General features: G+C 42.6%; 1 protein-coding gene across 5 annotated transcripts in view; it reads right to left on the reverse strand.

Annotated features, from left to right (window-relative positions):
• Positions 1 to 27,509, reverse strand: part of ston2 (stonin 2) — a 176,363-nt gene that overhangs the window by 104,734 nt on the left and 44,120 nt on the right. For 3 of the 5 annotated variants that reach the window (XM_060933719.1, XM_060933721.1, XM_060933723.1), the window contains one exon: positions 362 to 481. In XM_060933719.1, the coding sequence (XP_060789702.1) occupies positions 362 to 437 (76 nt within the window). In that variant the 5' untranslated portion in view covers positions 438 to 481. Of the gene's footprint in view, positions 1 to 361; positions 482 to 6,810; positions 7,041 to 7,636; positions 8,101 to 27,509 lie in introns of those variants that run through there. The other 2 variants (XM_060933720.1, XM_060933722.1) reach the window with 2 other exon arrangements.

Genomic DNA, 27,509 nt, shown 5'->3' on the forward strand with positions numbered 1-27,509 from the left:
GAGGTCTCAAGGCATTTATAAACAAAAAGTGAGGCCATGGTTCTGCGTACATGCTTTAAGGATTTGTAACAAACACTACGGACTGGGACCGGTCCAGATTGTGGCTTTAACACTGGTTTAAAAAATGTTTTGAGGTTTTGGGTGAAAGGAAAGCCGAGTAAATCACATGGCACTACACAGCAGACATGCTGTGTGAATGAATCATCACTAAGCACCACCTACAGGCTTAAACGCAAGAGGTCAGATGAGAACTCTTCCCACACACACACACACACACACACACGAGTCAGTCAGCAATCCTGCCACTAACACCAGGATGTGTTCTGACCTCATTAGCACGTAGCTACACGCTAGTGCATACCTGTGTGCACCGGCTCCTCGCTGAACGCCACCCACCCCGAGCGGGAAGTCCCGACGTTACTGCTGCCCGCCGCCATCGAGCAGAGCTTCGATCCTACAGCACCACCGGATCCATCAACACCTGCAGAGAAGAAAAGAACGGAAGTTCTGTTGAAAGACAGAAAAATATGTGACTAAGTGCTCAGAGTCTGAACGGTCAGATCCGAACCCGTCTCAATATCACGCTGACTTTAATATCATGCTCAATGTAACTTACACCCACGCTTCAGCTGTACCTGTTGCTATGACAACAGCAGCATCCTTTCACATAGCAACATGGTTCAAATTTCACATCCTTAGAACAAAATGAACCATCAAACAAACAACCGAGACTTTGTGTATGGTTAGAAAAGAATCACGACGCCTTATCGACCCCCCCCCCTTCATTTATACCACTGCGCTGTTGAACCCTGGACTCTGATTGGTCAGAAAGTGTTGATTAGTTTTCTAATAGCAGCTCTGACAGTAGTGCAGCTGCAAAACTCACGTTTATAAAAAGGCACTGAGCTTTTTATATAAATTGGGACTTGTACCAAGGACGCTGCATGTAAATGGATGGGGGGGGGGAAGAAACACCCCACACAACAACCCATGATGTGCGGAATTGTTGATACGGGGACTTTCTTCAAGTCAGGAGCAGGGCTTTCCCCAAAGCACAGATACACGGCACTCCACGGTGCTGTGCGATGTCAGCACCGTGCCGTCACTTGAATTAAACAAAATTACAATATGCGTATTACCGAGATATAACAAAGAATCCTGTCAAGTTTCATCAAATTCCTCCAAAAAATTGTGAGAGGAGTTGATTTCAGAAGGTGAGCACGCTTCCTGGGACGGATGGACGGACATCGCCACGACATAATCCGCCTTCGGGCCTTTCGGCCAGCGAGGGATAAAAATTGTGATGGAAGTTTATTTCAGAAAGCAAGCACACCTTGATGAAATTGCCAAAGTTTGTTAATAATCAAGAGCATAACTCTGGGAAAATCTGCCCAAATTAAACGAAATTTCAATCTGCGTATAACTGTCATATAACAAAGCTTTTTGCCAAGTTTGGTGAAATTCCTCCATAAATTATGAGAGGAGTCGATTTCAGAAGAGGGCAATTCCATGTAAATGTCAACCTCACCATGCAAAAATAAAGCAACATGTAATACATCAAAACCACTCCCAGAGATATCACCTAGGCCTGTATTTTACAGATGTGAATAAGTTGAACCAATTTGTAACCAACCTAATGTGTCACTGTCAGTCTTTCTTTCTTATAATGTAAACCCCAAGCTAAAATCAACTTTGATCATGTACAATTCTATATTATTGCCACAAGCCACAGAAATGTATGCTAAAATCCACAAAACAGCAAAACAATAGCCATCCTAAATATTATTTAAGAACTTTGATAGTTTTAGCTGATATTTAGAGAGTTTTTCAAAGGGTTATGGTGGTTAAATTGCTGATTTTCTAAACATATGCCATGTCTATTTCAGATGTGTCACATCCATAACGGAATTATGTCACATCCATAACGCTGATTTTTTTTCTTCCTAGATTCTGCTTGAAATAGAAAATATTTTAAACAAAGGCTTTTTTTATTTTCAGCTAAGACTCCTTTATTAAATGCATGCCTGCATTTGGATATTATGTTTGCAATTTCAGAGTTTGATGAATATGTGTAGTCACCCTGGAAATGGGGTATTTTTTCCGTCACATCCATAACGCATGTCTTTTTTGGCATTTTCTAGAGTTCTAAATGTACTATGGGAATTCTTTTTTTTCCCATGACTTCTCCAATATGAGAGGTCTTAAAAATATACAACAAATTTTAAAATACTGGAAAGGAATAAAAATTAACTAGGTCAGTTGTTGCCATTTTGAGTCCAAATGTCACATCCATAACGCTGGAATTGCTCAAGAATGTACACCCTCATGAAATTGTCAAAGTACAAGTTATTTAATCAAGGGTCAAAACTCTGGGAAAATTTTCACAAATGAAATTAAATCGCAATATGCGTATTACTGTCATATAACAAGGCCTTTTGCCAAGCTTCGAGAAATTCGTCCAAAAATTGAGAGAGGGAGTTGACGTCAGAAGGCGAGCACACCTTTATGAAATTGTCAAAGTCCAAGGTTGTTAATCAAGGGCCACAACTCTGGTAAAATGTGACCGAATTTACAAAATTACAATAGGCGTATTACCGACATGTAATAATGCCTTTTGCCAAGTTTTGTGAAATTCCTCCAAAAATTGACAGGAGTGGATTTCAGAAGGAACTAGATAGAACTCGACGCCAACGGCGTGGATGGGGATGCCTCCGCCTGGTAGACTACACGCCTTATTAAGTTGTGATTTGGGGACGGACATTTGACCTCACAGTAATCTTGACCTGTGACCTTTTAACCTCAAAATCTAATCAGTTCATGTTTGTCCCAAAGCGCACAAATAGTGAAAGTTTGGTGAAATTCCTTTCATTAGCCTTGGAGATATTGTGTTCACAGGGTTTTCAGACAGACATTTGACCTCACAGTGACCTTGACCTTAGACCTTTTGATCTCAAAATCTAATCATTTCATCTTTGTCCCAAAGTGCAGAAATGGTGAAAGTTTGGGTGACATTCCTTTCATTAGCCTTGGAGATATCGTGTTCACAAGGTTTCGGGACGGACGCGCGCACCCGAAAACATAATGCCTCCTGAACCTTAAGGTGGCGGAGGCATAAAAACACACTCTCGAAATGTCAACGTATACTTTTGTTAATCAAAGGCTGTAACTCTGATAAAATGTGGCCCAGTTGAACAAAATTACAATATTTGTATTACCGACCTATAACAAAGAATCCTGCAAAGTTTTGTAAAATTCCTCCAAAAACTGAGAGAGGAGTTGATTTCAGAAGGTGAGCACCCTTCCCGGGACGAACGGACGGACGGAAATTACCATGACATAATCCCCTTTCGGGCCTTTCAGCCAGCGGGGGATAATAAAACCATGTTCAAGGCGCTGGTCTCTAGATGGCGCTGTTGCGTGATTTGACCTCGATTCTGCTCCTGGTGCTATTGAGGTATTTCACCTGACGTCACAGGGTCACGTGACGCCCCGGTGTCCGCCATTTTGAACGTCAAGCTAGCTAATGTCAACAACAGTAGCTGGTATGTTACTGTAGCAATGTTCAGTCATTTGGATGACTGTTAAAACCTTTCAGTCTCAAGTTTTTCCTTTACTGGATTTACTAGTTTACTGAGCTAGCGCGTGTGCCAGCCGGCCGGCCGGCAGGCTAGCGCGCGCGCTAGCTCCCAGCTTGCCCGAGCGCGCTAGCTCAGTAAACTAGTAAATCCAGTAAAGGAAAAACTTGAGACTGAAAGGTTTTAACAGTCATCCAAATGACTGAACGTAAACATTGCTACAGTAACATACCAGCTACTGTTGTTGACATTAGCTAGTGCTAACAGCTAGTTGCTAATACACTGCTACAACTACACCGACCCTAATAATACAGTTCTTCATCATTGCTTGGTAACAGCAAATTTATAACGGGCCATGTCACTAAGAAGTTATTTCAATGACATTTAATAACATTTTGTTTATCCTGAGGACCGAAAGTAAATGAAAATGTGAACAAACCTTAGCTGTAATCAGATGGCGACCACCGGCTCCAGGGACGACCCGCTGATGTAGGCATGTTACCCAGCCTGACACAAAATATTTGTAGGCATCCAAACTCTTATACGCTTTCAGATCAATCCCTGTGTATGGCGATGGGTTTTTAACGACATAGGTATACAGATCATGTGGGCCGAAGTCAGGTAAAGACGAGGGCTTCGTGTACTTCCGTACGTCAGTGAACAATCCTGGTGGAAGCAGGTAAACGTCGTTCTCTAAGCCTGCTAACCTCAATTTTTGCAAATACCTCTCCCTCTGCTCGTCCTGTAAATGCCCTACGTCGCTGGATAGTGAAGGTGTTTTCTGCATCTCGCTCCTTTTTCTTTTATGTTTTTCGTTTGTCGCCTTCCTCACATTCAAACTGATTCAAGCCGTGCCGTCCAAAATGGCAGCATCACATGACTTGGTCACATGGGTGAAATACCTCAATAGACCAGGGCTTTTCAAAGTGTGGGGCGCGCCCCCCTGGGGGGCGCTAGAGTTCTTCGGGGGGGGGGGGGGGGGGGGGGGGGGGGGGGGGGGCGCAATGTGAGGAGCCTTTACCAGAGACAAAATGGATCGATTTTTAGTACCTAAAGCTACAGTGAGTGAGGAGACAGAGTCTGGGCCAAGCAAAAAAAAACAGAGCCTCCAGGATGTTGCGATTTGCAACTTCAGCACAAATTCAACCAATCCCCGCGAATTCAGGGCGGTGTTGCAATTATATCCAATCACCGCAACTTTCCCGCAAATTTGACCAATCGTTGGCGTCGTCTTGAGGTGACGTTGACAAACTACCTTCCGCCTTACTTCCGTGTTTATGTTCAAGAGAAGCAGCATGTGCGCAGTGTTGCCAGATTGGTTTTAAGTGCATTTTGGTGAGTTTTGAACATATTTTGGGCTGGAAAACGTCAGCAGTATCTGGCAACGCTGCATGATGTGCGAGTCAGTGATTATGTAGGCTTAAATTCTGTTACTGAAAGTGTGTTATGTTTACAGTGAAGGACTGTGTGCACTTTATTTTTTTTTACTTAATACAAGAAATTAATGGATGCCAACATTTTTGCCAAAATGGTATTTTATTTTCCATTGTTTAGGCAGCTTCAGCATCATACTGTGAGATTCTGTTCAAATTGTTTTTTTTTCTTCTATGAAGCCTGAGCCATTTATTTTATTAGTTTATAATTATTGTTTAATTTAGTCTTCAGGAGAGACTGCCTGCACACAGTACTAGTATTAATAGTTTTTTTTCTTACATGAAAGCTGAGGCATTTATATTATATTTTAAGGTAACTTCATGTTGTGCTGTGAGGTTCTCTGCACTTTAACTTTTGAACCAACAGGTGCATTTGGATAAGTAACGCCTATTTTTCTGCATTTTTGTAGTCCTGGTAATCTTTTATATTGGTAAAGTTGTTTATAGGACCATTTCTCAGTGTCTTTGTTTTTTAATCAATAGTTTTTCAGTAGTAACTTAATATTTAACATATCACTCAATTTTAATCACAAAAAGAGAAAATCGCAACAATTTCTCGCAACTTTCACTTCCTCCCGCAATGTAATCGCAACAAAAACCTAAAAAACACTGCGACTTTCATCGCAATTTTTTGGAAAACCCCCTGCAACATCAGACATTTTAGCCCACAACAATCACAAAAAAGGCCCGCGGAATCCTGGGGGGACTGAAAAAAGAAGGAAGTATGACCACGATTATTTAAAGTTTGGATTTTCATGGACTGGATCTGAAGATGCTCCACTGCCACAGTGTGTTGTCTGCCAAGAGGTGCTCGCTAACGATGCTATGAGATGTTTAAAATGTGTAAAACAAGATGTTTTAAAAAGCACAGATGTTTAAAATGTGAAAAAGAAAAAAAATTTAAATGTGTACAACAACCATTTTTTAAAAATACGAATGGAACATTAAGTATAGCAACAACAAAAATTGTAAGGGGGGGCGCTGTTGTTTATTTGCTCTCCGAGGGGGGGCTGACTCTCCCACACTTTGAAAACCCCTGCTATAGACCCTTTTCACTCACGTGACCTTCGTAAACGCGACCGCCATTTTGGACATGAAGAAATAACGGTTTATGGCACAGACCCTTTCGGTTCTCGCTCATCTAGCTGCTACAATGACTGCTTAGACTGCAACAATAATACCTAACACACATTTAAGTATCCGTCGTAAAGACGTGAAACTCGTCGAGTGACGAGTGTGTTCATTGATAAGCTAACACAATCTAAAAGTAGACATACCATCACACTGCCCTGGCGCTGTGTACAGTTTACCTTCTATGGTTTGTGCACCCACTATTTGCCATTACTTTCTCCAACCCAGTGTTCGAACTATGCCGATATTTTCGGGGGGTCCCCTTTTTTTCCCTTGGGGGGGGGGGGGGGGGGGGGGTGTGCTTGCGCTTGTCTCAGAGCGCGGATCTCCAAACACATGAGAAGCCTATCTTACGCACATATCACGCGGACTCCACACACGCATCGCGTCTGAAGTCATAACTCATCAGGGGAAATCGTGTCCGCATTGGCATGTTCAAAAAACAACCTCGCGTCAACAATGATACCACACGCAAGAAAAAAAAAAAAAACCAGTCAGGCTACTCAACACATCTGATCCACAGCAGCACCAAAGCATCACTGGAAATCATGTCAACAACCAATCTTCCATTTCAACACGCGTCAACAAACAAACGGCACCACAAACATGAACGACTCAGTCAGGCTACCGATTCCAAACCCACAGCAGACGAATAATTAAATGCATCTTACCTTAAAGCAGAATCGACCACAAAGGAAGTGTGTTGGCACTGTTGGCACACTTCCTTTCTACTAGTTTGTGTCCCCAACCTGGCAGCAGCAGTCGTTGTCATATCGGTTTATTTTTACACAACACTTCAGATATGCAAATGCTTCCTGTTACACACGATTGCTATGTCAATAAACATCATTTTGCCAATATTTTAGAGACCATCCATCTTCTCCGTCGGTCAGCATCTGTCGGGATCCGATAAAATGATAAATCTTGCCTTGTGTGTTGATGGTTACTACATCCAGGTGCACAACAATATAATGGCATGATGGAAGTCTTGCTGAAAGTAAAAACTTTCTTTGATGGCTATATTCCTTTCGATTCTTCGCCGTCGTTCCTCATTGTTGGCTGTGGTAGACTACTGGTAGTACATGTCCAAAATGGTGGCCGCGTTTGTCGTGACGTCACGTGGGAAGGGTCTATACTGCAAGCTTCTGGGTGTGATTTTTGCCTGTTGGGTTGCAGGTCTGTGGTTGACAGCCGTATTGCTAATATTCTAATTTCAGCTGCTATGTTGTTCAATATTACGCATTTTTTTGTCGTGCGAATTTTTTTTTTAATTCTCTGAATTGACCGTTTCCAATGTTTTCATTTCAAATCTAATTTTGCCCCTTGCATATTTGACAAGGTTAAAAAAAAATGTATTTACTAATGTTGAATTAGGCCTAAATCAACTCTATTTGCCACCAGAATGCACCGTTTGAAATCTCTAATTTCAAAATTTCAGCAGCCGGCCCTTATGAGCTGGGCTCCACATCAGTAGAATAAGAGAAATCAACACTGTACCTGTCAACACAACTCGGGCGAGACCAGACAAGCGCTGTTACTCAGCAGAAAAAACAGGAAGTACATCAAAACTGCCAGGAAGGAGTGCTTGTTGCCTGATATACACACACACACAGAGCTGTGCACTCCATCTTCTCATCAGTCGAGTCTCCAGTGGACCCCGTTATCAGCGTTCAGGCTAGTGAAGCTCCAGGAACATACAGAAAACATCCTGATCTTAACGCGCCTCCTTTCCCCCCCACATCAGGAGGAAGTGTGGGCAGGCAGATGTCCCGTCCTCTAAACTGGCTGACTATCCGGGAAACAGAATTACAGAGGAAACACACTCGGGCTTCTTAACCCCGTGTGTTAGGACCCCAGACACCTGACAGACCCACAGCTCTTCCTGTAGATTTGCACATGTTCTCCTGGAACACTTGTTCATGTGAGGACACAAAGCGCGCCATTCCTTCCCTCTCTCCATCCCAGTGAAACACTTCACACCCACTGCACCCACTGTTTGCTGACGGAGTCGTGAGTTATGTTTGCTGTAAGAACACGCCCAGAAAGCAAAGAGAAAACCTGCAAAAACATTGAACTACTGATCATTTCTAACCAGGACCAACATTTTCCATTCCTCAGGACCTTCATGACTGCACTTCACACTGCTCGTCTTAAATCTCTTAACACGGCTCCCTTTCTTCTTCCTGATAATCTTCCTACCAGGCACTATTAAAAAAAAATAAAAATCATTTCAAGATTATTATGTTCAGTGAACAAACTGTAAGCGTTGATCCTGCACTGTTTCCTGCTCATTCTTTCTGTACGGCAGCAGTCAGCATGAGAAAGATCGGACATAAATGAAATTCATTCTTATTATAAATTCAAGTTCAATGTGTTTATTGTCATATGCACAGTAAGGACATGTCCTCTTGTACAATGAAATTCTTAGTTTGCTGGCCACCATGGAGGCCAATTACAAATCAATAAATAGGCGGAAGGAGTAATACAAAGTAAAGGCAATATAGTGCAAAAATAAAAGCAAAGAAAAGCAAAAAAAAAAAAAAAACCCACCCAGTATAGTACAAAATGAAGGTTAATGTCGTGCAAAATAGGTAGTGTAATACAAAAATAAGGCAATGATCAAATTAATCATCAAATTAATAAACTGAACACATTTTATGCACACCAGCACCAGTTCCTGTTTAGACTAATCATTTGGTTTTACTTTTTAGTTGAAATTTTTTCATTTACCCAGAGTGAAGGAAATAGTGCTATATGAAGAGCACACATTGTTGAATAATAATAATAATAATAATAATAATAATAATAATAATGGCGGCACAGTGATGTAGTGGTTAGCACTGTCGCCTCACAGCAAGAAGGTCCTGGGTTCGAGCCCCGGGGCCGGCGAGGGCCTTTCTGTGTGGAGTTTGCATGTTCTCCCCGTGTCTGCGTGGGTTTCCTCCGGGTGCTCCGGTTTCCCCCACAGTCCAAAGACATGCAGGTTAGGTTAACTGGTGACTCTAAATTGAGCGTAGGTGTGAATGTGAGTGTGAATGGTTGTCTGTGTCTATGTGTCAGCCCTGTGATGACCTGGCGACTTGTCCAGGGTGTACCCCGCCTTTCGCCCGTAGTCAGCTGGGATAGGCTCCAGCTTGCCTGCGACCCTGTAGAAGGATAAAGCAGCTACAGATAATGAGATGAGATAATAATAATAAAAGTTGAATACATTTTGAGCAAAAAAAAAAAAAAAATTCATACCTGTGCCATTTCTTCCTCAACTTTTCCCTGGGCGATTTTTTTTTTTTAAATAAATATACAGTTAACTTGAACATTAGAAAGGCACTTTTTAAATGGTGGTATTATTATTATTATTATTATTATTATTATTACTACCTCCATTTATATAGTGCCTTTCTAATGTTCAAGCTAACTGTATTTAAAAATAAATAAATAAATAAATAACCTAGGGAAGAGTCTAGTAAGAAATGGCACAGGTATGAATTTTTTGCTCAAAATGTATTCAACATAATAATAATAATAATAATAATAATAATAATAATAATAATAATAATAAAGAGATAATGAGATGAGATGAAAAAAATTCATACCTGTGCCATTTCTTCCTCGACTTTTCCCTGGGCGCTTTTTTTTTTTTTTTTTAATATACAGTTAGCTTGAACATTAGAAAGGCACTATATAAATGGTGGTGGTATTATTATTATTATTATTACCTCCATTTACCGTATATAGTGCCTTTCTAATGTTCAAGCTAACTGTATATTTTAAAAAATAAATGAATAAATAAATAAAATAAATAAAAAGTGCCCTAACCTAGGGAAGAGTCTAGTAAGAAATGGCACAGGTATGAATTTTTTGCTCAAAATGTATTCAACATAATAATAATAATAATAATAATAATAATAATAGTGAAAAAACAGATGTGAATGTACAGTGCTTAAAACATTTAAGTCAAGACTGCTCGCTGACTGTGTGGCAACGGGGGCGTGGTCAAGCATCGTTTTGTGAGTGGAGGGCGGGGCCAGGAAAGGTGAGTGGCAAAGTGATCAGACCTGCTGTCAATTGATGTTGTGCGCGCACGTGTGTGTGTTGCCATGATGATGGAGCAGAGAAAAGGAGGGAGAGTGCGAAGAGGTGGCTGTCTCCCAACCAGATCGTGTGTGTGTGTGTGTGTGTGTGTGTGCGTGTGAGAGAGAGAGAGAGAGAGAGAGAGAGAGAGAGTGTGTGTGTGTGTGTGTGTGTGTAAACCAAACATTACGTTAAAAAAAAAAAAAAAAGACTATGTTATGGCAGCAGTGTAGTGGTTAGTGCTGTCGCCTCACACCAAAAAGGTTCTGGGTTCGAGCCCCGTGGCCGGCGAGGGCCTTTCTGTGCGGAGTTTGCATGTTCTCCCCGTGTCCGCGTGGGTTTCCTCCGGGTGCTCCGGTTTCCCCCACAGTCCAAAGACATGCAGGTTAGGTTAACTGGTGACTCTAAATTGACCGTAGGTGTGAATGTGAGTGTGAATGGTTGTCTGTGTCTATGTGTCAGCCCTGTGATGACCTGGCGACTTGTCCAGGGTGTACCCCGCCTTTCGCCCGTAGTCAGCTGGGATAGGCTCCAGCTTGCCTGCAACCCTGTACAGGATACGCGGCTACAGATAATGGATGGATGTGTTATACATCATTTCCTGCCTTTCTGCATTTCAGTGTTCCACCCACCCTCAGGAACATACTACAGACTGTTAATATGCAATTTATTTAGCAGCTAAGTTTAAAAAAAAAAATAATAAGAATTCACATCTGCTCCATTTTCCCCTGAGAATATAAACATGGACATTGAAGTTTCAGTGCTGCTTTCCTGTCACACATCATGCCCTCCATCACATCCAGCAGCCTGTTCCACAAGTTCTCTGGTCAGCTGAGACATCACACATGCTCTAGTCTCTCCAAATAGCATGGATACACACACGCACACCCCGACTAAAGTCCGGGAATTCGGATGACATCACCGGTGAGAGTATTTCTTGAGAGCACACACTGCTGTTCCCACCCCCTGACTCATTCTCACACACACACCAAATCTGACACAGGAAGACAGATATTTACACATCCATATTTAACAATTTTTGCAGTTGTGGAACTTGTTGGGTTTAACAGATGATCCACAACAATGTACAGTGGGATCGTAATCCTGCTTCTGATCACATAACATGATGGAGGATGTCATCCTTTCTGTCTGAGGATGGAAAATCTGTGCTGCAGCCAAAAACAAAAACACACAGCGCAGTCCAGCTAGGTCAGCTCTGCTGGGAAAATAGCACACACTCAAACGAAGCAGGATGCAAATTACAGGGGCCATATTTTAGAATTACTTGTCATCCGCCTACATTATCTCGTTAACTTCTCTCACGTCACTACACTGTTAGATAGCCATCGCTCGTACGGTCAGCCGTCTTATTCAGAAATAAGCGAGACTTGATTCAAGTCTGGGGCATTAATCAGACCGTTTCATTCATCAGTACTAGCGAGACTGACCAAGTCCATGTCACCATGTCAAACCCAAAAACTGCCACCTGATATCTTGTGAACAGGTAACAGATATGATTACTGTCTGTCCGTCCGTCCGTCTCTCTCTCTCATACACACACAAAGATTTTAATCCAATTTGATACTCAATGTGATGCGAGTAAATAAATCCAAGGCATGAGTTAATCCAAGGGTCAATCTGCTAAACTACTGAAATCAATTCGACAGGATAAAGCGGCTAGAGAGAATAATAATAATAATAAATCAGTTTTATATAGCGCTTTTCAAGATACTCAAAGACGCTTTACAGAAGGTTCAAACATACACACACAGATAATGGATAATTATAAACAAAGAAAGAAAACTAACTAACTAAAAATAAATAAATAAATAATAAAAAGTCCACCAAGTAGGGGTCAGGATGTAATTCCCGTGGTGTAGCAGCCACAGTCCCACCAAAAGGCGCACGAAAACAAGTCCCACATCTCCAGCACAGCCGCTGTGACGCCGCCAGCAACACCGCTCGAACACCACGCCATGGATCCACAAAGCGAGCAGAGAAGCTCCGCCACGCAGAGCGCTGGTGTGTCCCAAACCGCCTGCACAGCCGCCGCGACGCCACCGAGCAACATCGCTCGGAACATCACGCCAAGCGTTAAAGCGCAGAGCGCTGGACAACCACGATGTAAAATGAGCAACGAGCTCACTGCAGTCCACAGCTGGGAGCGCAGGCATCGCCCACGGCGAACCAAGGCCTGGAGGGAACCGACGCCCAAACTGGGTCCGGAGCTGCACCACAACCGGCGGACAAAACACTCAAACAAACATCAAACTACACAAACACACAGAAAAAAAAAGAAAGAAAAAAAAGGAGAGAAATAAAATAAAATAAAAAATAAAAAGCTCCGGTGAGAAGCGGCAGCCAGAATGCGCATGACGTACTCTCAACCGGAAACGGATGAGATGAGATGAGATGAGATGAGATGAGATGAGATGATTCAATCCAATATACAACCCCAATTCCAAAAAAGTTGGGACGCTGCGTAAACTGTAAATAAAAACAGAATGTAATAATTTGCAAACGATAGAAACCCTATATTTCATTGAAAATAGTTCAAATACAACATATCAAATGTTGAAATGGAGAAATTTTATTGGTTTTTTGAAAAATATATGCTCATTTTGAATTTGATGTCAGCAACACATTTCAGAAAAGTTGGGACGGGGCATGTTTACCACTGTGTTGAATCACCTCTACTTTTAACAACATTCTGTAAACGTTTGGGAACTGAGGAGACCAGTTGCTGTAGTTTTGAAAGAGAAATGTTGTCCCATTCTTGCCTGATATACAATTTCAGTTGCTCAACAGTTTGGGGTTTCCTTTGTCGTATTTTGTACTTCACAACACGCCAAATGTTTTAAATGGGAGACAGGTCTGACTCTGGACTGCAGGCAGGCCAGTTTAGCACCTGGACTCTTACTACGGAGCCATGCAGTTTTAACATGTGCAGAAAGCAGTTTGGCATTGTCTCGCTGAAAGACGGAAGGCCTTCCCTGAAAAAGATTTTTTCTGGATGGCAGCATATTGCTCTGAAATGTGTATATATCATTCAGCATTAATGATGCCTTCCCAGATGTACAAGCTACCCATGTCATGTGCACTAATGCACCCTCATACCATCACAGACGCTGGCTTTTGAACTGTGCACTGATAACAAGCTGGATGGTCCCTCTCTTCTTTAGCCTGGAGGACGTGGTGTCCATGAGTTCTAAAAAGAATTTCTACTTTTGATTCGTCAGACCTCGGGACAATTTTCCACTTCGCCTCAGTCCATCGTAAAAGAGCTCGGGCCCAGAGAAGGTGGCGGTGTTTCTGGATATTGTTTATATCTGGTTTTAACTTGCGTTTGTGGATGCAGTAATGAACTGTTTTCACAGACGATGGTTTTCTGTAGTGCTCCTGAGCCCATACAGTGATTTCCACTACAGACACGTGTCTGCTTTTTAATGCAGTGTCTCCTGAGGGCCTGAAGATCACACGCATCCAATGTCAGTTTTCAGCCTTGTCTCTTGCATACAGAGATTTCCCCAGATTCTCTGAATCTTTTAATGATATTATGGACCATAGATGATGTGATCCACAAATATTTTGCAATTTTACATTGAAGAACGTTATTCTTAAATCGTTGCACTGTTTGCCCACGCAGTCTTTCACATGGGGAGGGCGTGAACCCCTCCCCATCTTTACTTCTGAGAGACTCCGCCTCTCCGAGATGCTCTTTTTTTATACCCAATCATGTTACTGACCTGTTGCCAAGTAACCTAATTAGTTTTTTTAAGCATTACACAACTTTTTCAGTCTTTTGTTGCCCCATCCCAACTTTTCTGAAATGTGTTTCTGACATCAAATTCAAAATGAGCGTATATTTTTCCAAAAAAAATTTCAGTTTCAACATTCGATATGTTGCCTTTGTACCATTTTCAATGAAATGTCGAGTTTCCATCATTTGCAAATTATCGCATTCTGTTTATTTACAGTTTACACAGCGTCCCAACTTTTTTGGAATTAGGGTTGTACTACTGAATCAATCCGACAGACTAGTCAGACACAGTAGTGAACTGATTTAATATGACCATACCAAACCAGTGATTCACATCACGTGTGTGTGTGTGTGTGTGTGTGTGTGGGGGGGGGGGGGGGGGGGGGGGGGGGGGGGGGGGGTGTAAAAATTAATTACTGGGAAAAGGAAAAAAATAAATAAATAAAGGATAGATATACGTGGAAATTAGAGTTTATTAGCGGTTATGATCCGTACAAAATTCCTCAAAACAACTGGAGTGATGGTGCAGATTTGTGGCCTAGCGTTAGCATTAGCTACATGTTGGAATATACCTTCTTTTTCCCGCCGAAGAGTCCCGACATGGAAGAACAGTTAAATACCTAACTACAAAAGCAAGAAAACCTTCTTTGTGTAAAGACTTTTTTTTTGTGTGTAAAGAATGTTGCAAAAGCCAAAGCATTTACTCTCAAAGGACTCGGACCTGAACTGTGGGCTGGATGGTTTTCCCTCCCTTCCACATTTCAGCAACCCCAAGGACATCTAGTTACAGAGCTATTGGCACATTATCATTCAGGGTTTTTTCTAGAAAAATTTAGTATGAGGGCGCTCACCATGGCGAGGGAGCGAAGCGATAGGGGGGTTGTCCATCCCCCCCTCCGCTGTGCGAAGCCTTTGAAAAATTGAGGCTACAATGGGACATTCTGAGGCTATCTGAGAGGGAAATTGTAACAAAGAAAGAAGTAATCTTCTTCTGCCCCGGACAGTCTTTGGCTTTCTTCCGTTTCGTGCCGCAGGATGGCATCTTTAAATGTCCAAGTGTCAACAAAAACAACTCGCGAACTTCTTCTGTCCAAAGCTCCCGCGCCGGTGGGTGAAAGGTCATTCAGTCTCGAGAAATCTCGCTCTACAAGTCAGCTGACCTTGTATGTAACCCATGTCAAATCTTGCGAGAGCAGCTGCGACAAGTAAACAACATGGCGCCTCAGTCTGGAAAACGCCAATTCGGATCGTTTTTGCACCGTCTGACGGTGTATCTACTATGATTGGAATATTTTTGGAGTCATTATAACTAGGGGTGGCACGGTTCACAAAAGTCGCGGTTCGGTACGTATTGCGGTTTGAGGTCTGCGGTTCGGTACGTATTGCGTTTTTTTTTTTTTAAATCTTAAGTACTCTGTATTTGGGCATATAGCCTACTATTTACCTTAAGTAAACATAGTTTAGGATACAGCATTTAAGAGAGGTTAAAATTATAGTTACAATGAAATAATCATGCACAAACTGAGTTTGAGTTGACATAAGCACATTTTATGAACAATCTCTGATGAAAAGCCAGGTAGTATTTTGAAACAGCAAGAGGGAAGACATGGATGATTTCAACAGCTTTTTTATTTACTACAGTATTTATACAAAGTGTCAGGAGTGTTTGCTGCCATGTTGTGGCATCTAGAGGAACCAGGTGTCTTTTGTCACATACAGAGTTTTCATTTCATTTCATTTCAATTGGAAGAAATAAAAATGAGTTCTTAAAGCTTACTTTTGAACAGATGTGTGTGTTAAAACTTAAACTTTTATGTGGCGACCAACCAACCACCTATATACAAAAACCGAATCAAAAACTCTTCTAATCCCTGAGAGTGAGGATGTATTTTTTTCACTTGAAATTAAAGTGCAGTGTTTTGAAACGTATGGCTGGATTTCTTATCTAATCTTAAAGTGCCACTGTATTCTTAGAACGATTTATAACAAAATACACACACAGCCAATATAAAATATTGCAATAAAACCAATCACTGCACTGCTTAAAACAAACCTCCCCTCCCCTCGCCGGAAAAAAAAAAAAAAAAATCTAGTTCGCCCATTATCCTGTGTCATTCTGAGATGCGCAGATAGACAGTAAAGGGAATTCCGAATTCGGAATTGATAGCGTTCCGGCGCTGCGCCGGATTTCTGGCGTACCGCGGCGCCGGAACGCTATCACCCCTGTTCGCGCGAAAGAGAACCATGTGGTTTCATACGGGCATTCGGCTTTTTTTTTTTTTGGCGAACGTCTTAAATAGGGGTACCGCGGTTTATACGCGTATTGCACCGCAACAGGCGTATCGTACGGTTCGTTTTTTTTCCCATAACCGTGCCAAGCCTAATTATAACGTATTTGATGATCAGACACATTGTCACATGGTGTTGCTGGGATGTTTTCACGGAGAAAAGATCGTTTTGAGAAAGACTGCATGTTGTGCAGTAGCATATGTGACTTGGGGTTTGTGGCAGCGGGGGCGTGGTCAAGCACCGGTCTGTGACAGGAGGGCGGAGTCAGGGAAGGTAAGTGGCAGAATCACTACACCTGACGTCAATTAACCTGTGTTTGTGTGTCTTCCCAGTGACCGCGCCCTATTTAAAGAGGGAGAGCAGAGAGCAGAGGAGCTCATCCCCGAACAAGACGCCAGTCGTGTGTGTGTGTGTTGAGTGGGAAAAGTTGTTAGACTGAAAAGTGTGGCAATACAGCCCTATTTTGACCCTGATCTCTGTCCTGCCGTCTTCTGTGCTCCACCCTTCCACACGAACCGCTACAGGGTTCAATCGGCATTTCGGTAAGGGGGCGCACGCCGAGAGTAAGAGGGCGCAGCGCCCCTGTTCCCCGGTTTAGACGAAAGCCTGATCATTTATACAGTGACGCTTATTATTGTTAAAACAATATATGAATTGCTATTTGTAAAATGAAATATCTCGCTCCAGACTTTCAAACAATGTTGCAAGATTTTATTTTAATTTTATCTAATAGTCGATGGAACAATAATTACAGACGCTAACAGAATCAGCACTTTCCAGTTGTAGCTGTAGTTATATAGTAACTATAATCACCCCGTAATAATAATTCCAATGAACGGTTAATGTTCAGTTCCCTCTTCATTTATTCTTGATTCAAAAGGCACAACTGAGTCACACAGGTTGATCAGTGTGTAACGGACAATAATAACTTAATCCAAAATAGTTTTTCCTGCCCTCGTCGATTTATTTCCATTTCACATGCATGCAGCTGTTGTAAAGTTCAGTGTGTGTGTGTGTGTGTGTGTGTGTGTCTCTCTCGAACTGTAGGTTCATTTCTCCATTCTGGCTCCATGGGGACATTTTGCACAGGACTGTGTTCCTCTGATAACAGAAACAAAACTCCAGTGCTCTCTGCTCTTAACCTGTTCTTTCAGGATATATCGCACATATCGCACTTGGTTGGGTTTTTATGGAGTTATATGGGTTGTTTTACAATCAGGGTACGCAAGCTAAAAATCACATTTAACACTTATTATCTTCAATATCAAAAGGCTTGCCTAAATAAACTTGGTTGTTTATTGTAGCCCTGTGATAGCTCTATTTACCATGCAAAAAAAAATTGGGTGATAACGTTATTTTTGGTGAATGTATGGCAATATCTGTCATATTTAGCAAAATTACTCGTGTCATTTAGAAAAAAGTGCTTTTTTGACCACAGGTAGCTCCAAAAGGGATGCACTTAAATCATTCTTTATACAATAAAACACATATTTGGTTCCGTATCATTGGAAACATAGTTAAGTTTTAATGTTGAATGCCAGTAAGTTTTCAGACTATTTTGATCAAAGTAGTATGTAATTGTGTCAAAAAAAGTCCTCTCCGAGACAGCTAATTTTTCAATATAAAATAACATATCTAAAATGATTATTTTCATCCTAAAATGTGGTCAAGATATTGGGACATAAATATTAGAGACAATTAACACAAAGCTTACAGCCTTATACAACCCCAATTCCAAAAAAGTTGGGACAAAGTACAAATTGTAAATAAAAACGGAATGCAATGATGTGGAAGTTTCAAAATTCCATATTTTATTCAGAATAGAACATAGATGACATATCAACTGTTTAAACTGAGAAAATGTATCATTTAAAGAGAAAAATGAGGTGATTTTAAATTTCATGACAACAACACATCTCAAAAAAGTTGGGACAAGGCCATGTTTACCACTGTGAGACATCCCCTTTTCTCTTTACAACAGTCTGTAAACGTCTGGGGACTGAGGAGACAAGTTGCTCAAGTTTAGGGATAGGAATGTTAACCCATTCTTGTCTAATGTAGGATTCTAGTTGCTCAACTGTCTTAGGTCTTTTTTGTCATATCTTCCGTTTTATGATGCGCCAAATGTTTTCTATGGGTGAAAGATCTGGACTGCAGGCTGGCCAGTTCAGTACCCGGACCCTTCTTCTACGCAGCCATGATGCTGTAATTGATGCAGTATGTGGTTTGGCATTGTCATGTTGGAAAATGCAAGGTCTTCCCTGAAAGAGACGTCGTCTGGATGGGAGCATATGTTGCTCTAGAACCTGGATATACCTTTCAGCATTGATGGTGTCTTTCCAGATGTGTAAGCTGCCCATGCCACATGCACTAATGCAACCCCATACCATCAGAGATGCAGGCTTCTGAACTGAGCGCTGATAACAACTTGGGTCGTCCTTCTCCTCTTTAGTCCGAATGACACGGCGTCCCTGATTTCCATAAAGAACTTCAAATTTTGATTCGTCTGACCACAGAACAGTTTTCCACTTTGCCACAGTCCATTTTAAATGAGCCTTGGCCCAGAGAAGACGTCTGCGCTTCTGGATCGTGTTTAGATATGGCTTCTTCTTTGAACTATAGAGTTTTAGCTGGCAACGGCGGATGGCACGGTGAATTGTGTTCACAGATAATGTTCTCTGGAAATATTCCTGAGTCCATTTTGTGATTTCCAATACAGAAGCATGCCTGTATGTGATGCAGTGCCGTCTAAGGGCCCGAAGATCACGGGCACCCAGTATGGTTTTCCGGCCTTGACCCTTACGCACAGAGATTCTTCCAGATTCTCTGAATCTTTTGATGATATTATGCACTGTAGATGATGATATGTTCAAACTCTTTGCAATTTTACACTGTCGAACTCCTTTCTGATATTGCTCCACTATTTGTCAGTGCAGAATTAGGGGGATTGGTGATCCTCTTCCCATCTTTACTTCTGAGAGCCGCTGCCACTCCAACATGCTCTTTTTATACCCAGTCATGTTAATGACCTATTGCCAATTGACCTAATGAGTTGCAATTTGGTCCTCCAGCTGTTCCTTTTTTGTACCTTTAACTTTTCCAGCCTCTTATTGCCCCTGTCCCAACTTTTTTGAGATGTGTTGCTGTCATGAAATTTCAAATGAGCCAATATTTGGCATGAAATTTCAAAATGTCTCACTTTCGACATTTGATATGTTGTCTATGTTCTATTGTGAATACAATATCAGTTTTTGAGATTTGTAAATTATTGCATTCCGTTTTTATTTACAACTTGTACTTTGTCCCAACTTTTTTGGAATCGGGGTTGTATTTAAAAGCACTATGGAAGTAGTGGATTCTGAATTGTCAAAAAAAAAAAAGTCCTCTCCAAGAATCACTTCATTTGTTTCTCCCAGCCCTGCTTAAAGCTACACTTAATCTTCTTTATCTTATAGCAGGGGCGGCACGGTGGTGTAGTGGTTAGCGCTGTCGCCTCACAGCAAGAAGGTCCTGGGTTCAAGCCCCGGGGCCGGCGAGGGCCTTTCTGTGTGGAGTTTGCATGTTGTCCGCGTGGGTTTCCTCCGGGTGCTCCGGTTTCCCCCACAGTCCAAAGACATGCAGGTTAGGTTAACTGGTGACTCTAAATTGAGCGTAGGTGTGAATGTGAGTGTGAATGGTTGTCTGTGTCTATGTGTCAGCCCTGTGATGACCTGGCGACTTGTCCAGGGTGTACCCCGCCTTTCGCCCGTAGTCAGCTGGGATAGGCTCCAGCTTGCCTGCGACCCTGTAGAAGGATAAAGCGGCTACAGATAATGAGATGAGATGAGATCTTATAGCAGATTACACAAAACTACCATACACACACGTCAAAAAATGACCTGAAATCTGTTCTTTAACTTGTCCTTCACTTAAAAACTGGTACAAGAACCAGTTTGAATCAATTTGAATTTTGGACCCCTGTGACACAAACTTTGTACCCTGATTGTAAAACAACCCATATCAGAGTTGTTTGAAACCAATCTGGGTTTTCCGTGTCTAATAAGCAAGTTGCTTCACCGGTCAGAAAATGAAACTCTCATGAAGAAGCTAACTCGAATGCAAGCAGAAAAAAATAAAATGAGATTCTTAGGCCCACTTTACACGGGGACGGTCTGAAACAAAAACGCAAAAGTCCGTTTTCGTTCTCACTTTTTTCCGCGTCTACACGACCGTTTTCAACGAGGAAATCTGCGTCTATACGGTGACGCATAATGTCTCCGCTATGTCTGCACGCATGCGCAACGTCTTCTGTCTTGTCTGATCTGCACATCTGCGCCGCTGTTCTGTAAAGTTATCCTACCTCTTGGATTTGTCCTACCAAGCCTACTGCGCATGCGCGAAATCCAGGAGGGTAGGAAAATTCAACAGTAGTTTTGTCCCACGGATCAGCTGGGCTGATAGGAAATCGGTGAGAATTTCACGCATTTGCCGATTTTTATGTTTTGTGCGTATTGGTCGAGTCTTTGGCCGAGTCAAATAATTTGTAATGACTTGTTTTAAATAATAAAACGGTCTGTATGAGAACTTGCTAGGATAACTTTACAGAACACCGGTCCGGCTGAGGTACTGTAGTGCTCGAGGGAGGAGCAGGAGCAAACCGAAACTCTTTTAATCTGCCTTTATTAAGTAACACTCACTCTTGTTTCGGTGAAGAAGAGAAAAGGCAGTGTCCATCTCAGCAAAATAAACCCGTTCGGCTGCTAGTTTTGTTTTCAGTCTCGGGTTTATGGTTTCACGAGCGGCTTGAATAGGCGGCGCGCGCGCGTGCGTGTGTGTGTGTAACTTGGCGACACCAAACTGAGGAGCTCCAGCCGGGCGGGTGAGCAGGAAAACACATCTACTGCATTAAAACACAGGGCAGCTTGAAGGTCCATTGGATCGATGTAATCAGACATGCTCTTACTTTTTTACTTACTTTCTTACTTCCCGGGCTGGCATGTACAGTATATGACATATGTATGACGTAAACGCGTACCCGACGTGAGCAGATCCGAGCAGAGTTTCGCGTATTGGGTAGTTTAGACGGATATGCAATGGGGGCTGTTTTTAACTTATCCACTCTGGAAGGTGTTTTCAATTTTATCCGTTTTTCAGCCTCGGAAACGCCGTCCCCGTGTAGACAAAAGGCACTTCTGATAAAATATTTAGTCGTTTTTACCCGACAGCGTCCTCGTGTAAACGGGCCCTTAAACTATTCCATACTCACTTCCAACTTTCCTTTTTTTTTTTTTAAATACAATCACGAATTTATTTGGCGTTTTACAGGCTTAGCTCCTTTCATCGTATTCTCTTTAACCACTCATTTCTTCATTGTTCTTGAAGCATTTGCTTCTCTTTGTTAACTTTTTTTTTTTTATTGCAGGGGAGACGGTAATACCTTTTATCCACTTGAACCAAAAAACGAACCAGACTGAAGACAGATTAAGCCTTGCTTAGACGAAAGACGGTATCTGTTTGACCCCCAGGTGTAATTATCACATGCTGCACGACGTCAAGGGGTCTATAGGGAGTTAATCTTATTATGGCTAGTGAAACATCTGAAACTAGTGTTCCTCAAGCTATGATCTTGGCTTCTTCATGTCCTACAGTTCATCCTCTTCAGCTAGAGCGAGGTGCCGTTTGGGCCACTTCAACCTTTTACAGCCTGGGTGTACTCCGCTACCTACAGCCCGGTCTTCTCTGCGAGCTGGAGCCTGGGCCCTTCAGCCCGACACATTCTCCTTTTTAGCCAGTATAACCTGGGCTCCTTTGCAAGCTGCGGTTTGACCTTCTATGGCCTGGTCCAGCGCTCGAAACTAACGGTGTCCCGACGTCCCGGGGACCATAAAAAATGTCATCGGGACACAAAATTATCATATCTGGGACAATCCCGGGACAATGGAAAGTTCAGGCTGCACTGTGTGAATGAATGATTTGCCTTGAGGCGACAAGCCTGTGTCTCTCTGAAGGCCAATTTATGCTGACAACCCAGTCCTCGCAGACGGCGCCGCAGACAATGTCTGCGTGGCCCCCCCACCTTCACAGACGCTCTGTGCGCACCTCCCAAAAATTGTGACCACCGCAGAAGCCTCGCAGACAGCGCCGCAGACAAGAGGGCTCTGATTGGTCCAGTCTACCCGCTGTACACACACTTCCGCTTCCCTACTTTCCCGGTTTGGTTTGTTTTCACGACCGGCATTTTTAAAAACACGAGCGAAGGTGGAGCAGCATGAAGAGCGGTTGATTGAGGAAGTACGTACATCTATACGACTCCAGTTCTAGTCATTATAAAAAAAAAAAAAGTTCTAGTCATTATAAGTAACCGGAGGATAAACACTCCACTAACCACACCCACCAACTACTCCTAGTGACTTTGCGCCCCCTTGCGTTGTGCCGGTGAATAACATCGCGCACGCCTATTATCCCCGCTCAACAATAAATTACAACTGTCTGCGAAAAGCTATCTGCGAAAGCCTTGTCGCACGAGCATGCAGAGGCCTTGAGAGGGAGCAGCCCGTCCCTCCTGTGCGTGTGCGTGTGTGTGTGTGTGTGAGAGAGCAAGCAGCCCTTCCCCCACCCACGCGCTGCGCTGAGAGACACAGAAAGGGCAGTAATTGCTCAGAGCGCTCCCTCCAAACAACGGGGATTTACACGAAAACGGAAGGATATATTCACAAAATTCTTTCACACTGAGTGCCACAAGGCTCTCCTGAACACGGTGATGTAATTTTTTTGTCTGTAGTGTAAAAATTGAGGTCACTAGAGCGAGTTAAAAACGAGTTTTTGCATGAGAAGGCTGAAAGTGAGGAGAGGACGGGCGCTCAGCCCACAGACTGCCATTATAAACGTGGCTGCGCTGACTGCAAAATCAGAAAAGTCACTGTAAATAATGTAAATGATTTCTATGACTAAAGGTTGCAATAAAAAAACTTGCATTACATTGCTTTGTTTGCACTTATATGATATGACACTTTTATCCAAAGTGACTTTTTTACAGTGTTACAGTCCCTGTAGCAATGTTGGGGTCGGTGCCTTGCTCAAGGGCATTGCATCCATTGATGGTATGGCTGATGGCTTTCAAAACATCTCTGAATGGGGCAACAGGTATATTACATAAAAATGGATAACAGTCATGGTGAAAATGATAAGTTGGCCTTATATATGCCAACAGATATTCAAGGTATAAGTAGATGAAATGAACATGAAAGGGGTCTTATTTTCAACTAAAGTGTACTGCAGATGTAGTGAGTTGAAACATTTTCTGAATGAGCTAGTTGGCCCCTTTAAATAAACGGGTATCTATTCATACAGTGAGATCGCCAAAGTTTAATAAACTGAAAATGCAATAACTAATTTTGAAGTAGATGATGTATAGGACATGTGTCACTTGTGTTTTGTGACTTATTGTAAAAACGATATAAAGGGTTCAAAATTGCATAGTTACAAATATAATAGTAACTTCATATGATAATATGCAATGCTATGGCTCTCCCCTTCCATCCTTGGAATCACTACATCACAAAAGAACAGTATGCAGAGCCCACAAAATTGTCTCAGACCCCACTCACCCTGCACACTATGCATTTCAGCTTCTGCCCTCTGGAAGGCGCTACAGGTCAATTGCCACCAAAACAACACGCTTTAAAAATAGTTTTATCCCTACTGCCATACAACTTCTGAACTCTTGCAGATAAACATTGATCATGGACTGAAAATTGTTTGATGTTGGAATTGTCTGTGTCTATCTGTATGTATGATATTCATGTTGTCTTAGGTGGGGTTTACATTAGACCGTATCAGCGGATCATCAGATTAACGTTTTTAAAAACGATTAGCGTGCACACAGCAACGCCAATACACGATTCGCGTGCACACAGCAACGCCAATACACGGATACGCTAATCACATGACTAATTTGGCACGCAAGTTGAAATGTGTCAGTGCGGCTCATCGCTTCCTCCTCAGCGGCTGCGCTCCAAATCACTCCGCCCTGAACAGCGAGTGCCCTCTGGAGGGTGCGCACTCCGGCCCTGCGCAGCTCACAGAGCGTGTGAGTGAAGTGCACGAGCAGTGATTCGGGACTGAGCCGCTGTGCGCAAGTCACTTACCACTTGCAAGTGGAAGGATGGCAAGCCTAAAGACGATCATAACTACACAATGGGCAGTATTTGCATCAGTATTTGCAGTATTTTCATACTTTTATACTCTTTAATGAAAGGTGATACAAGGCGGAAGTCCGCGACGTTTTTCAGCAGTCGCGTCACATGACCAACGCCAGCGAATCAGGAAGGTGGATGTCACAGTGACGTTGTCCAATGACGACGCCAGCTAGAGCTCAGCACAGCGTATCCGCGTATTCTCAATGTTTACACAGCACCGGATCAGACACGATCTGGATTGAATACGTGGACCCTGGCGGATTCCCGTTTCCCGGCGTTTTAATGTAAACGGACAGTGCATCCGCAAAGAAAACGAGACAGATACGGTCTAATGTAAACTTGGCCTTAGGTTGTGTCCCTAGTCTTTATGTTATATGTTGGAACCTGTACCATGCCGTACTGAAAACAAATTCCACCTGCTTGCAGTGTGGTCATTAAAGAATTATCTATCTATCTATCTATCTATCTATCTATCTATCTATCTATCTATCTATCTATCTATCTATCTAATATTAACCACTGGTTATTTCAGAGAGGAAAAAAATAGGGACACTATTGCTTCCATTCGGGACAATACAACACAGAATTCGGGACCACTGGGGGACACAAAGAAAAAAAGTTAATTTCGAGCCCTGGCCTGGTCTTCTTCAATCTGCTCCAGTGTCGTCTCCGATGTTCGTTACAGCCCGGGCCTTCTCAGCCTGCGCTCCCTCTGCTTGCTTCAACCTGGGCCTCTTTTATCACTCCCATTGATCTCACTCCTGTGGCTCGTCATTAATCCGAGTCATGTACTCCTTTCTCCACTTAGTTCTCATACACCTGTATTCTATTGGATTGGATATGTCTGGTTCACTAAAAGAGCCTCGCTTTTAATCTTTTTATTGCATGGTACACATCAGCACAAACAACAAGGGCATACAAGAGAGTCTGCCATCAATTCTTGGAATTTTAAGCCTGTCACATGTTCATTCGAGCAGTGTTTTTCAACCATTGGGCCATGGCGTACCATCTATGCCCCTTTTCCACCAAAGCAGTTCCAGGGCTGGTTCGGGGCCAGTGCTTAGTTTGGAACCAGGTTTTCTGTTTCCACTGACAAAGAACTGGCTCTGGGGCCAGAAAAACCGGTTCCAGGCTAGCACCAACTCTCTGCTGGGCCAGAGGAAAGAACCGCTTACGTCAGCGGGGGGGCGGAGTTGTTAAGACCAACAACAATAACAAGACCGCGAAAGATCGCCGTTTTTAAGCGACGAGAACCCGCAGCTGTACAAACGCGAAGTCATCCATTATTATTATTATTGTTGTTGTTGCTGCTGCTTCTTCAGTGCTGTTTTTGCTTCGATATTCGTGCCAAGGTTTATGCAAACGTAGCGATGTAACTGACGTATACAGTGACGTAACTGACGTGGCTTCCCTTAGCACCGTGAGCTATGGAAAAGCAAACTGGTTCTCAGCTGGCTCGCAACTTGAACGAGTTGTGAACCAGCACCGGCCCCGAACCAGCCCTGGAACTGATTTGGTGGAAAAGGGGTACTAGTGGGCTGCAATCCCCCCCAAGCTGAAACTAATTTTTAATAGAGTACAATTGCTGGGTTGCATCCGACGTCACATCCGCCTCATTAGATATACAAGACGTGAAGTGGTGGTCAGCGAAGCTCAAGGTCCACAAAGCGTTACTATCGCTCACTGGGGTGCCTTGCTAGTTGTTAAAATGCCCTTCGTTTGCAGTGTTATGGGCTGCTCGAATCAAACAAACCATGAAACTGAAGCTTCTTCTGGGTTCCCATGAAGTCGTTTAAAAAAAAAAAGAGCAAAGGATTTTACTAAAAGATGATGACAAAGGTGCCTCTCGAGCCTTTCGCTGCGATTAAAGGGAGCAGAGTTGAAGAACACTGAAGTCTGCAGTGATCACTTTGCGAAAGGTTTATGATTTGTAAACGATTTATTTCATTTGGATTCACCAGTTACTTTTCTTGCCAGTTTCCATTATTTCGTGATGTTTTGAAGTTCAGGAGACGCTTAAGTCCTCAAATGTGTTTTTGTTTACTGTTTGATCGTGGTCGCCATATTGTAAACTAACGCGTATATAATACGTGTAATTCCCAGGTCTTTAAAGGGGTTTCTGTGGACCTTTGAATGATTTACCTGGGAGAGAAGAGCAGGTAGGATTGGGAATCGAGCGGCTGTGGTTGGTTTACACCAGATACTAAAACTTGTAGCATCCTAGCAACCATCGCAAAGACGTGCACAAAAAGCCCAGAAATCCCTACTTACCGGTACCCGAGCAAAAACAATACAGGATTTATCTTGTGTCCTGATCCATAGATCTGAAACCCAGCCACATATAAAAATTCGTACGCCTCCGTGCTCTTCCAGGTTTTCATCTGTGTGTCCGTGTAGAACGATGTCTGCAGCACCAGGCAGTTTGGGGTGTCGGGGAACTCAACGGATGGATAATTTTCCAACTCGTACGAAAAATCCTTCTTTGTTAATGTGTAAGGATCTAATCCCTTTGAGTGGTTTCTAGATCCACTTCTTGGTTTTAACCCTTCGATGCAAAACATGGGTCAAAAGTGACCCGGCTGAGTTTTTATCTTCTATATCTTTGCAATAAATTAATTCCATCATTCAGTATTCAAGGTATTCCTCAATTAACTTGTTTTTGATCATCATACATCCTTATTTTATTTTTTCCTTTCTTACTTTTTGAATAAAAACCCTTTTTGTATCACTACCATTCTAATGCACAACATGGGTCAAAAACGACCTGCATTCATTTTCCAGGTTATTTCATGTATGGCTGAGTGTTTCTATGATATACTCATCTCATCTCATTATCTGTAGCCGCTTTATCCTGTTCTACAGGGTCGCAGGCAAGCTGGAGCCTATCCCAGCTGACTAAGGGGAAAAGGCAGGGTACACCCTGGACAAGTCGCCAGGTCATCACAGGGCTGACACATAGACACAGACAACCATTCACACTCACATTCACACCTACGCTCAATTTAGAGTCACCAGTTAACCTAACCTGCATGTCTTTGGACTGTGGGGGAAACCGGAGCACCCGGAGGAAACCCAC

The sequence above is a fragment of the Neoarius graeffei genome, chromosome 11, assembly GCF_027579695.1.
Source record: "Neoarius graeffei isolate fNeoGra1 chromosome 11, fNeoGra1.pri, whole genome shotgun sequence".
Lineage (NCBI taxonomy): Eukaryota > Metazoa > Chordata > Actinopteri > Siluriformes > Ariidae > Neoarius > Neoarius graeffei.